The sequence below is a fragment of the Notechis scutatus genome, chromosome 1 (genome assembly GCF_049901735.1).
Source record: "Notechis scutatus isolate UNSWTSFEM ecotype Mainland chromosome 1, rNotScu1.2, whole genome shotgun sequence".
NCBI classification, from domain to species: domain Eukaryota; kingdom Metazoa; phylum Chordata; class Lepidosauria; order Squamata; family Elapidae; genus Notechis; species Notechis scutatus.
Genome location: NC_142009.1, coordinates 94,690,561 through 94,704,181, shown reverse-complemented (window position 1 = coordinate 94,704,181; position 13,621 = coordinate 94,690,561). Strand labels below are relative to the sequence as shown.

The 13,621-nt window shown below is 35.7% G+C and overlaps 2 protein-coding genes across 3 annotated transcripts in view; one reads left to right on the top strand and one right to left on the bottom strand.

Annotated features, from left to right (window-relative positions):
• Positions 1-13,621, top strand: part of AKAP7 (A-kinase anchoring protein 7) — a 68,454-nt gene that overhangs the window by 33,252 nt on the left and 21,581 nt on the right. For both annotated transcript variants that reach the window (XM_026666105.2, XM_026666104.2), the window contains exons 6-7: positions 982-1,091; positions 11,151-11,298. In XM_026666105.2, coding sequence (XP_026521890.2) covers positions 982-1,091; positions 11,151-11,298 — 258 coding nt within the window. The remainder of the gene's footprint in view (positions 1-981; positions 1,092-11,150; positions 11,299-13,621) is intronic.
• Positions 2,870-5,601, bottom strand: MSH5 (mutS homolog 5). The gene has a single exon (XM_026666103.2). It carries the CDS (start codon positions 5,599-5,601, stop codon positions 3,160-3,162), a length of 2,442 nt encoding a protein of 813 aa, XP_026521888.1. The 3' UTR covers positions 2,870-3,159.

Here is a 13,621-nt window from a genome sequence, read left to right as displayed (position 1 = left end):
TTCTACATGATAAGTAAGTAGTAACCATTCTACTTGGTCAAATCCCATCTTGACTGTTGTGTTGAGTTCTGGACACGTATTTCAAGACAGATTGAGGAAAACTGAAAAGATTCAGAAAATAACGATCATGGAGCTAGAAACGAACTCCTGTGAAGAAACACTGGAGAAACGGCCTTGACAAAAGAGGACTGATAGTGTTCTTCAATGACCTGAAAAGATATATAGAAGAGCAATCCCTGTTCTCTTTAGAGTGCAAGATTCAGAATAATAGATTTAAGTAGCAGGAAGGCAGAATCCATTTCAATAGGGGGGAAAAACCACCAAGAGCACCTTGAAGGTAGTTGATCCCCTTTAATGTCTTCAAGTGGAGGAAAGACAGTCATATGTTAACAATACTTAGATTTAGATTCCTGCACTGAGCAGGATGTGGATTCAGTGGACTTTCCAACTCTATGCTTCTGCAATTCCCTCCTTATTTTAAACATTATTATGATAAAAAAAATGTTTAAACTCTTGACATCTGTTTTAAGATTTAAAAAAAATACATTGCAGTAGACTAAAAATAGTTCTGTCTTTTGTAAAAGTCACAATAGTGTTTGCTTTACTACTGACTTGCCAAATACATGTAAGTTTAATGCACAATGTGATTTAGCATTAACATGTTTGAAGCAAATTTGAGCTGACAGTTTGCTTTCACACATCCCAGTAATAGTAAAATTAAGTGTGAGAGTGGTCTCAGAATAAGGCAATCCTTGTGTATCATTATACAGCCATGTTGGAGTAGGATTTCTGCTTTCTCCAATAAATAATATGCACCATAATTATATGCAATTAATGTTACATGTGTAAAATTATATGGTTTAGTTGTAGCAAATTTAGAAATAAAGTGTTCTCTCTTTTCAGTGGATTCTTCTTTTTCATGAAACAGATATTTCTCATTCTCTGATTTACCTCTAAGTACTTCTATTTTTTTAAACCTAGAAATTGTGAAGAAGATGTTTCAAGAAAAAGGTATCATCATAGATGACAAAGTTTTAAAGCCTCACTTGACCTTCATGAAGTTGTCAAAATCCCCAAAACTACAAAAGCAGGTAAAGTAATCACAATAGGGCTGAGGGGCAGTTTGCATTGTCCACAAATTATTGTTATATAATTTTATATTTAAATGTAGCTAAGTGACAGGTAAATCAGTATTAAGTCTGTTATCAGGAAGCCCTACAGAGATTATTTCACAGTTGAAATCTAATCCAACAGCATAATTGAAATTATTTAAATAATCTGATACTATTTAAAAACAATTATGTTCAAAACTATTAATTTCAGTTTATACAGCTCTCTTAAATAAAGAAAAGAAAGATTAATTTAAGGGAGAGGGCATTTTTACAAATTCTGTTTTCCTCTGCAGTTTTCATGCTTTTTAATAGTAATTCCCAAGTCATAGGGTTTTTTTTAAGATTATAAGGAAATACTGGGGCCAAACACTTTTCTGGAGTGTAATAAATATAGTACTTCTTTATTAAATGAAAGTAAGACCTTTGCCTTGATGTCATTATTGCTCATATTTTATAAAGGAGAATCTGAGAAACAGAATATATGAATTTCCCTGATTTGTAAGACATTAAAATGATATATACACATCATTACATAAATGTAGTTTCTGTTTGAATTAATTTTAATTTGAGTTAAAAATCAAACAATATTGATAGTATAACCTGTCCACTTAGAAGTGAGCCTCACATTTATTTCCAAAGTAAATATACATAGCACTGAAGCCCTTGAGTAATGAAAATAATGTAACTTTTAAGTGCAGCCATTGTAATAGCTTGCAGATAAAATTCAGAAAAATATATTTTTAAAAAGTATGAAAGTAGAATTAAAACATTTGTATTTTTACAAATATATTTATTATTTCTCCAAGATTATAAATAACATTTTAGAGTAATTTGAACATAGAAAAAATACAGTAAGAACAACATTATTAGTAAATAGATCTCCATTTTACAGGATGATAGTTGTCTCATTACTAGCAAGTGTTCAAAATAAATAATGAAACTAGTTTAGTAATTTTAACAATGTATGATGTATGAGTTTATTTAAACAGGAGTAGTATGTCACTTTTGATCTAATGTCAGCCTTAATGAATGATTTAAGAATAGTACGGGTTTAAATGTATATGGAAGCCATAGGTTTGTACTATGGATGCAAAAGGAGAGGGAGGGAGGGAGGGAGGGAGGGAGAGAGAGAGAGAGAGAGAGAGAGAGAGAGATATATATATCTCTAAAGAGAGAAAGAGAAATATAATCTAGTCTTGATCATATACTGCCATCTATGTTGTGCCTGAACTAATTTAATTTCTCATATATTATAACTGTATTTCAGTAACCAGTAATAGAGGTATTTTTTCCTTATGCAAAATACCTGAATGTTCTGAATTAAAGAGTTCTGTTGTAAAGCTAAAGAAACTGGGACATTTGAAAATAATACCAACATGAAGCATTGTAGATTTTATTTTTTAGAATACCAGCATACAAAAACATTTAACAAATACACCAAAGCAAAGAAAAATCTACTATTTAAAAAGGAATATTAATACCAGTTTCTTTGCTTTTAAATGTTTTTGTATTGTATATTTTCTGGACTATTTTTGTGTTATGAACATCACACAAATTTTGAAATAATTTATCGGTGAAAAAGAAGTTAAGTAAACCTGAACATAATCCACTTGTCCAAATATCATGTTATTGACAAATATGTTTACAAAAAAACCAGGGAATCTATAAATAATCTTCTAAATTTCATTTCAGTTATAATTTATTCACTAATACACATTAATAATTCATCAAATATAACAATAGCAGTATGATGGTTTGCAGGATCAGGATCATAGTTTTGTCATCTCCCATATATGACAGAATGGAATATGCTGGTTGGGGTGACAAGCATCGGGTAAAACATAATAAAGGCCTGATGGGTAAAACTCAGTTTGGTGGATTATGAATTTTTCAGGCTTTTTGTCTGAATCAATAAATGGCATTTCTTTCTGATGTATTTCCTACTTTGTAACAATTCAGTATACACTAAACGTTATAGTTCAGTCATATATTATTTGTATTACAATTACTTATATGGTCTCTATTCAAATCACTCTAGGTTAATAGGTTACAATATGGAAGCTGAAGAAGGTAGCACCTCCTGAATCATAAACTCCTTTATATCCACTTGGGAATTATCAAGATCTAGGGAGAGGAATTTATCCACCAGAGATTTGCAATTTTGCATCTGTTTCTCTTTTGAGGGATGGTCAGTACGTTGGATAGGTTTTCCATTGCGAAACAGTTCTGATACTTCGACTCCTCTATCAATGATTTTGGAAGGCATGCCAGCCAAAGCTGCAATATTGGCTGCATGGCTGACAGTGGACATGCCTTCTTTAATCTGATAGAAAAATACAAGCTCGTCTCCATCTTGATGTGTATCCATGGTCAGATATTGCATAAGAGGAGTATGGGGCAAGAGCTTCAGGTGCATCAAGCTATGGAAGTTAGTAGCAACAAAAATGTATGGGCACTGGCTCACTTGTGCAATCCAGTGCCTTAGAACAGCAGCCAAAAGAGAGAGGCCATCCATAGTATTTGTGCCTTTGCCAAACTCGTCAATTAACACCAAAGAGTTTTCAGTGGCATTATTCACTGCTTTGGCTATCTGGTTAAGATCAATCATGAAAGTGGAGAGTCCAAGAGATACTGATTCTCTGCTGTGGATCCTTGTATAAATTCCATCTATAGGTCCTATTTCAGCTTCGGTAGCAGGGACATAACTGCCAATTAGAGCCATAAATGTAATAAGACCTACTTGTTTTAGGTACACACTTTTACCAGATGAATTAGGCCCCGTAAGGAGCTTAATCCGTCCATATGTTTCACTGCTGTCCACTGAATTAGGCACAAAAGTTTTTGCGCATAACTCTATCAGAGGGTGCCTTCCATCTTTTATGTGAATAATATGAGCATGAGAGAAGCTGGGTCTGGTATATCCATTCTCTCGAGCCATGACTGCCATGGATAATAGCACATCTAAATGTGCTGTATATTCAATCACATCACTAAGTACTGCAGATTTTTCCAGGATCTTAGACTGTAGCTGGTACATGATTAATGTTTCCTGATCTCGTATTTCACAGTGAAGGTCACCAAGCAAACTATCCAGTTCTTTGGTCCTGGCACTGCGGTAATGCAGCTTTTCTTCTGATAAGAACATAAAATCTAGACCTTCAATCTCAAAGTCAGTCTTGCCCACCATTGTGGGCAGCCGTGGAATAGAGAGTAAGAACCCTATCAAAGGAATATAAATAACACTGCAAGATGGGATCCTACTATCCAGGTCGTCTAGTTCTTTGCGAGCTACCTCTGTGAGAAAGTCTGAAAGCCCCACTAGTTTTCGTTTCTTCTCATCAATTATGGGGTCCACATTTGGTCTGACAATGAAGTGGTTTTCTGAGATGCTGCTTTCAAAATCTACCACTTTGCTAATTAGGCTGGCTATATAGTGTAGATCATCAGTGAAAACATGAGAAATTGTCCGGAAAAGCTCAATGGTACTTGGGAGAGAGCGACATTTATCTCTTAGGCACACAGCACTGTAAACAGTTTTATAAAGTGCCTGCCAGTCGCTTACCTTTGTGTTAGAAAGAGCCATCCTCTTAAGAATCAGAGGTACGTTTTTTATATTTTTGAGACATTCCTGTAAGGTCAGAATTGTTTCATGGTTCTGAGCTAACAAAAAGAATTGGATAACATCCAGTCGCTTATTAAGCTCTGTAAAGTTGCTGGTGGGCCTCATGAGCCACAGTCTCATCAGTTTCTCTCCCCACTTGCACCTACAGTGGTTCAGAATTCCATATAAGCTCAGGCCTTCTTTCTTCCCAGTGGCCTGCTTATACACAGAAGGATGTACTTCACTTTTAAAAATCTGCAGTACACAGTAAGTGTCTTGATCCACATTTACAGTATCTGTCAATACAAACTTTTTAAAGGCTAAGATTGGGACAACAACATGACTATCTTCTAGTTCAACTCCAGGCCTTCTCCTGTCAAGGAATTTTAGCAGACCTCCTAATGCTCTTAGCACAAGAGGGCTCTCAAAAGGTAAAATAGAGGACAAATAAAGAATTTTCTCAGTTGCTGTCATGTGAGAAGGGACAAAAGGGAATTGCCTAGATAGAATCCTTTGTTTGCTCACTTCCAAACCAAAATCCATATTTGGATAGAGGACAACCTCTAGTTTTCCTCCTTCTGGCTTTTCTCCTTCAGTGGTATCTATCTTGGTCAGAAATTTGGCAATGTTAGAATCTTGTTTGGCACTACTCAATATACATTTGGGAGAAACCTCATCTACCACTCTCTGAAGCAGTTTGAGGTCTTCGTTGTCAGGTGAGTCAGACATGAAATATACTGAGCAGTCTCCAGTGTCATAGTAAACAATTCCCAGCTCACCTCCATACCATAAAACACACAGGTAGATTTCAGATAGCCCATCACCTTCTTCAGTGACATGCTGAGGTTGGAACTGGCACTGGTTGGAAAAAGTAGCAGCAGTACTCATTTTCCTTGACTTCAAAGAAGTTCAAGCACCTGTGTAGTTGGATACACAATATTGAATTAGTGGCTCATCCTTTATGGAACATGTGTGCAAAACAATGATTATATAATCTTTTTAAAGTATAAGCCATATATCAAAGAGTAAAGGGGCCCAGGGTAAAATAGTGGATGGACCAGGACAAAATCTAATTAATACAAGATAATTAACTCATACACCTGTACATTCTGAGGGCCCCATCCACCCTTAACATTAATTTATTCCCTGAATCCAGTTTTAAATTAAAATATAACATTCATACACCAGGTCCATAATCTTTCTATATACATTTTTAAAAGAAAGGTTTCAACATTGTTGTAATATTGTTAATAAGGAATGAATAATTTTTTTTTTTTTTTTTTGCATTTTGGAATCAAGACTATGCTTCTTAGAACATATGCTTCTTAGAAGTATTTTTAAAGTGAGAATACTGATATTTGGAATCTTTGAAGTAAAAAGTCTAAATAGAAATATTGTGCACAATAAATATACAGGACCAAATGTGTATGTAAATATACAGAAATATAAATTCTGGACAGCAACATATGAACCAGATTAAATTTTAGCTAACAAACAGCTATTCTTCTGCATGGTTGGTATTATATTATAGCTTTTGTATACAGAATTAAATATGTGAAAAAATTCACATAATAGATGCTGCTCCATTATGCCAGTCACAGTAAGCATTTCCATTTTGTCTGCATTTTGGTTTCATACAATTTATTATTGACTGCAAGCTGTCAGACATATAAGGGAACCTGAGGTTATCATACCGAAATAGATTTGGGTGTCATCATCAGACTGAGAGCACCCAATTCTGTATCTCTTGATGATGCCCCATCAGACATTTCATGTAAATATTGAAAAAGATTGGAGGTAGTCTAGAGCAATCAATATCTCCCTGAGAGATATCTCTAAGGAATCCAATGTGCTTAAGATATTTAATAACTGACTCCTTTAAAGAATGCAGTATGTTTATTCATAGTATATTTATTTATTCAGAAATTTACAGAATTGAATAAATCTCTAGTAACGTCATAGGTAGAAGTAATAAACAAAGATCAGAGGGGCATATAGTAAAAAAATAATACCATCTCAAGTCACCTGTCCAATAGTTTTTTTGGGGTAAATCATCCTAATGGATTCAGGGTCCCCACAAAGATGATGTATAGCCATTCATCCAACATTAACCAGATAGCAGTCTGTCCATAACTCCAGGGAAGACCTCAGACTTCTCCATTGTCAGAACAGCCTCCTGATTAGAACAAAAAAATCAAATCAATCATGGAAGCTATATTATATTGACCCTGTTATACTGCCCTGTTTTGTGCTGTATATTTCTAAACCACCCCAAACAAACCAGCTCCAAAGTGGATATTGAAGTCACCCAGCATAATAAGCCCAGATGCTTCTAAAACTTGAAAATGACATCTAAAATAAACTTGATAGGAATTTCCTTCAGCATCAGGATGATTAGTACAGTAACAAAATCCCCAATGCATTCCTGATCCCAAGCCTAAAGTACCCAGATTCTGCATGAATGGGTTCCCTCATAAGTATCCTGCTAATAGAGATACCATGACAATGTTAATCTAAGTTTCATCTATCTACAAGCCACTTTTTTATATTGTAAGTAGATATTTCTCATGCAGAACACTTCTAATTCTGCATCTCACTTTATCCCTTGTAAGAATTAAGAAGTTTTGTACAAGTGTTCCTGACTGTACCTTTCTAAAATGGACGTCCATTTACAGTATTTTCTAATTATTCCAGTGGTGTAACCTCGCTTGATCAGTATTTCCTAAATCCATATTATTTTTTCTTCTTAGATTTATATACATGTACTATATTTTAGTCTAGTGCATGCTTTGAAAATTATTTGGAAAAGATGAAAACCCCTTTGCTAAGAAGCCATGCTTGCATTCTTATGTGTTCAATGTACTGCATCTCTTCTGGATAATTTCTGATTGAGGCATAGCCTTATTTTATAGACAGGTATCCACACGGATACATAGACTAGCATATTTCCTATGCATGCTGTTGCAATACAGTTGCAAAAATATCTTGCTAATACTTTCCCATCAAAGCCTATTTTACATAACATTTATTTTCTGAATTTGTCTCTTTTGCATTCTTTTCTCATAGAAGTAACACATTTTTCCATCACCTTTAATCATCCACTGAAGTCTTGTGATCCTTTTATTCCAAGATGGCTACATTGGTCTTAAAGAAACTGAACTTGCCTTTGACAGAGCTTCTAGGACAGCAATGGCAAACCTTTTAGGCTTGATTTGTGAAAAATTTTAAATTGCCTAACTTGACTCAGTTGATGTGTCACACTACCACCATGCCTGACCAAAAGATAAATTCTTTACATTCCCCCCCATCTCTTCCCCCGTTGGCTACACTGTTCCCCCGGAACAGTGGCACTTGATAGCAACCCCGAGGCTAGGCCTGAAATGGAGGCCTAGGCCTTGACTTCAGCCCTAACCCCACTGCTGCCAATCCAAAAAGGCCAGCTCGCCATTCCCCAAGGCACATGAGCAATGGGGAACGGCACAATTGTGCACATGTGCATGCAGGCGCATACACACACACACACACACACACACACACACACACACCCACCCTTCAGATCCTTCCTAAATAATTTCTCTTCCCTAAATAAATCCTCTCACAATGGCTGCTTTCTCTCACTTTCAGCATTCCAGAGAGGGTCCCCTCCCCCACTCAGTGTTTGTTCTGCAGGCTCTTTTCTGTCATTGTCAAAACAAAGGTGGGGGAAGGGTTGTCACCTAGCAGAAAAAAACGCTTTGAGATGGGTGAAGAGACGAACACGACTCAGGGGAGCCATTTAGCATGCCATGACATCAAAATAAAATTCTTTTCAGATTGCTTCTTTGCCAGAATCTTGAGGGGAGAGAACTAACTTACATGTTTCTGTTCCCCTGAATGAATGAAAATTAGTTTTTGAATTAACTTGGGAACTTACTTGGAGTGAGGCATTTGCACAAGGCCTTCCTTTTTCACAGAAACATTTCTGAGTTTAACAAAGGGATAACAAAAGTAGGGTGGGAAACTAGTCCCTTATATAGATATCCTGGACATAAGATAAGGAAGGTTGAATATATTAGAGGAAGATGAGATTAGTTTTGGAAGTTACCTTGTTAAAATGTAGATTAAAGGAGAATATTTGTAATTCAGGGTTAAAATGAGGGATCCTTGGTAAGCTCTGTGCTCGGTTGTTTTCTTGCACTCATTTCAGTGCACTGATGATGTTACCTAGTTTGGGTAATGAAATGACTGCAAGAAAACAACCAAGCTCAGGGAGCACCAAGGACCCCTCATTAAAAGGGTTAGTTTGTCTCCTGTTTCTCATTCGTTTAAATCCCTTGGTAGCTGATGGAATGCAAATATCATATTATTCTATTACAGTGTATTGTAGTGGCAGAGTGGGTGGTTAAATAGGCTCTGTCCATAGTTATTGATTTAAAAATACTTCCTATGGAACTAAAAGGAGCTAGGGATGAGAAATCAAGAAGCAGCTCATATGCAGCACACATGATGCACCACTAGATGTCAGCCGCATTTCAGGCATTAACCGAAACAGAGCTATCTAGCATATACTATAGTGGTTAGTACTAAATCTCATATGTCCCCTTATTTTTCTGAGTGTTGCTTGTTTTTTGTGCAAAAAAAAATTGTTCAAAATAAATCATTACTAGAAGAAAAACTATAACACTTGTTTATAGATAACTTTAAGGAAAAATATGATAATTATTATGTGCTATTCAGTCTCTTTTGATTCTTAGAAGCCATATAGATAGATGCCCCTAACCTGATCTTTTGGTTCTTCAAAAAATTGCACCCATTGCTGTTATAATTGAGTTCATGCATCTTGTCCTCTTCTTCTCTCTCCCACCACATTTAGCAACTTAATAGACTTTTCTAAAGAACTAGGTAATGTCCCCAAATATGATACTTTGAGTCTGGTCATTGTGCCTTGAGAGAACTAAATTTAAAGCTGATTATAAGTCTTTTTCTGCCTATTTTATTTTAAATATTATATTTTAAAATTTATATATATGATATGCCTATATTTTGAAGTACATGTTATATCGCTTAGTAGGAAATCATTTCAAATTATTGAATCAATACTTTCTTTAGGTATCAGATGTCAGGTTGATATCGTAACATTTACTGTTATGCAATTGGTGGTTGTTCTGTTCACTTATATAATAGAATAGCAGAAGTCCCTTCCTATCACAAATGGCAGTAATTGTCATAATTAACTTTTTTTTTAAATTGTGAAAGTTGTGTTCAGATTCGGTTATGTAAAATACAGTTATGTAAAATTCAGTTATGTACTTGGGAACATGAGTGCAACACCTGCCTGCAACTTATTAGAGTAGTCACATTTTTTCTCAAAATTGTGTAGCTGTTACAAAAGGCATCTGCTTGATCCTAGAAAGATGATTATTCTAAATAGTTGGGGCCAAGAGCTGAGTTTACAATTTTCTCCAATCCTTAACACATTTTTGGAATCATATCCAAAATGCCATGCAGGAAAATCTCAAAGGACATCTGTTCAGAAATAAACACAGGAAAACAACTGAGAAAAGGGGGAAATAGAGATACAATAAAAGAAGAGAACAAAAAACTTATTTTGTTATCCATATTTTTATTAAAAGTCAAATTACAGAGAAAATAAAATGTTGAGCTAATTTCCATTATTCAACAAAGAAACCCATAAAAAAGATACAAAGGTAAAGAATTAGGAAAAAGTAACCCAAATGTGGGCACCAATTTTTGTTTATTTTAGTGGAGAGGGTAGAGACGATTGAAATTCTGATGTGCAAATCTATTGGCACTGAATCTTCAACTCCTCATGAGCTTCTCATCACAAGAGAGCAGTAGAGTATAGGTAGAGAGCTAAAGTTGTACTGCCTGCTTACCTCTATCTGCACAACTGTCCAGAGGAAGAGTTCAAACAATGTGAAGGCATACTGCATCTTGTCACTCTTGCCGTTGTCTGCATGATAGAGCTGAACTGCCAGGAACAGCTGGAAATAAAACAGCAAAGCCTGGAGCTTCCAGAGATCAGCTATAAGTCTGGTGTTAACCTCAGTTGCTAATTTACCAATCAGAAGAATTATACTAATGAACAGGGTATATACACATCAGAGATTGCATTTACAGTTGATAGTGGGTTGCAGTCTACAGTGTTGTCTTTTTCTTTGTCAGACAGAAGGCTACTTTAAGAAGATGCTAATCTTACTACTTAAGCTATAGTAGTGAAATTTAATGCTTAATATATTCCCACAGCTCTAGTAGTTTTCTAAATAAAGTATTTAACTAAGAAATAATCAATTTTATTTGAAAACTTAATGAGATCTAAACTAGTACTACCCAAGGAGTCACATCTTTAGGTTATTCTTTGAAATATTTTATATATACTCATTCTATTATGTTCACTTTGTCTTCTTCTGTCTGTGCTTTTTCTTTGATGTTACAAGGGAGTGAAGAGAATTGATTCAAGCATGTTTGCAAATTTCAAAAATCATTATTTTGGAGATGAACTTATGAACCGTCTAGATCTTTGCTCAATGTTGAAAAAAAAGCAACCCAATGGCTACTATCATTGTGAATCCTCGATTATAGTGGGTAAGAAAATACATTTCTTAATCCTTTCTATGCTATCTAATAATGCAGAATATACTGCATGTATAAAACCTTTGCTGATTTCTTTGTAGAATTTTGTAAGTGAATATAACATTAAGAATGCAAGCTTAAGTGCTAGGCCTGTCATAAGGCTTTGAAGCTTTTTTACATAGTATTGCCCTGTCTTCAACCAGTACTCTTAGAAAAGTGGCTGTGTGGCACACCCTCATTACAGTAGATGCAGAGATGGGATTCTACCAGTTCATCCCAGTTAAGTCGCTCCCAGTAGCTCTGAAGATCGCTGCCCGGTTCAATCGCTCTGATGATCAGCTGCTGGGCCCCGCCTGCCCGGGCTCCATATTGACCTTTATTTGCTGCTTTTCAACCTCAGCTGCATCGTGTGGCACAATGGATTGCCACGCATCAACTGTTGAAGACACAGGGAGAGTGCAGGAGTGCAAGAGAAGGTCAGTAGGAAAGCCTCTGCGTGCGCGCAAAGCACGCCCACCAAGCCACTCCCACCGAACCAGTGGTAAAACAATTTGAATCCCACCACTGAGTAGATGCCCTCGTTTTTTTTGTGTTTCAGCACTGCAGCATAATTTCAGTAATCTGGGGAGATTATTATAGCATCTATTGTTTTTTCTGTCACCACCAAATACTTTCCTGATTTGGAATTTTTTTTAAATTTTGTAATGTGTACATTCGTATATATCCATAAGTGCATTTGTATATAGGTATGCATGTATAAAAGGTAACATGCTTTGGAGTAAAACAATTCTTCTATAAAAAGAACTGTAAAAGCATTACCTTTAAGTTTATAATTTACCTTTATGTCTCTTTCACAGCAAGATGACTCCTAATTTGTAGAACACTACAAAGTATCTATATATCAATAAATATTTGTATACAGTGGTAGTTTATTGATTGATTAGTCTTATGACCATATCATAAAATAAAATACAAGATTTAATTTTGGGGTAAAATATATCAAAGGAAATACAATAATAAAATACATATGTGGTAAATACGAAGAATCAGCATTCTTTGCTTTACAGGATACCCTGATCTATTCAGTGTAATGGGTTCTTAGCTGCCTTAAGTATAAACTTAGCAATTCTGCTCACAATGTGTAGCTTAAAGCTCAGGAGGAAACAGGACAATCTGCAATTCAGATCCCAGTGGGCCATCTTTTCAAGGAGCAATGTTAAATATGTAAATCTAAGATGTACATACAGTTGACAGTAAAAAAAAGCATGAACAGTATTTTCAACAACTGAAGCTCTTCTCGTGATATGGCAAGTGATAGAAGCACCAATATTTAGCCATAGAATCCAATAATTCAAATCTTGCTCTAGAATATACAGTTCTTAAGAATATGTCTTTTATCTGTATACAGTGATCGTAGATTTTCCTTGGGTTGAGGCTATAGACTTTTTATACCTGTCCACCAAATCTCTGTTTCTTCACCTTACTTTCCTTTAGAATTTAAATGGAAATGTGCGGCCATATGTTAATCATTCTTTGACTGACATTTCCAATACCCAGTTATCAAGGTAGTGTTTTCATTTTGAAAAACTGCCTACTTCACAAATTAGATCTATAATTACACATTAAAATTGCTTTCTCTGTCATGCTTTGGGGAGGAAAGGCTAAAAGATATATTTGGAATCTGCTTATCTTGTTCTGTTGTAACCAAGTTGATGGAAACTAAACAGAAATAGGGCTGTTTCTCTCAGTTGATTTGAAGTATTATGCAGCTGTCCTAGAGCCAGCAAAAGAATTGCCTCTTCTATTCTGTAGAATCCTATTCTGCTACAGTAACAAGGTCAGCATGGTGCTGTTATTTATTTACTGCAGGCCACATAAAGAAAGGCTTGATAAATTCCCTTTGCTTTGTTTCCCCCTTCCAGAAAGTGAATCTTGCTGGTAGGAAAACACTGTCCCCAGTAAAGAGTAGGGAAAGTTTGTGTGAAGGCTTACAATAAAAGATTTAGCTACCTGTCAAGTTGGTCAATTAATAAATGACAGGCTCCTAAAAGGGATGTCAAGTAAAATAGATGGGAATTATTTATTTTATGCAAAGACTCTCTCCAAAGAGCACTGTATGGAAGTGGCTGCACTGGCAATGAGTGACCAAGGGATCCAGTTGATTTCATGACTGAGAATCCAGGGAAGAGCTATGGAAAGCAAACGTACTACAGGAGATTTCTGGAAACATGTAATTGTGAATGGTCTGCCTGTAAGAACTGTCATCACCCTGATATGGATCACCTCCAAAGCTGGAACAGAATGGGCTAAATCAGGGGTGTCAAGCCCGCAGCCT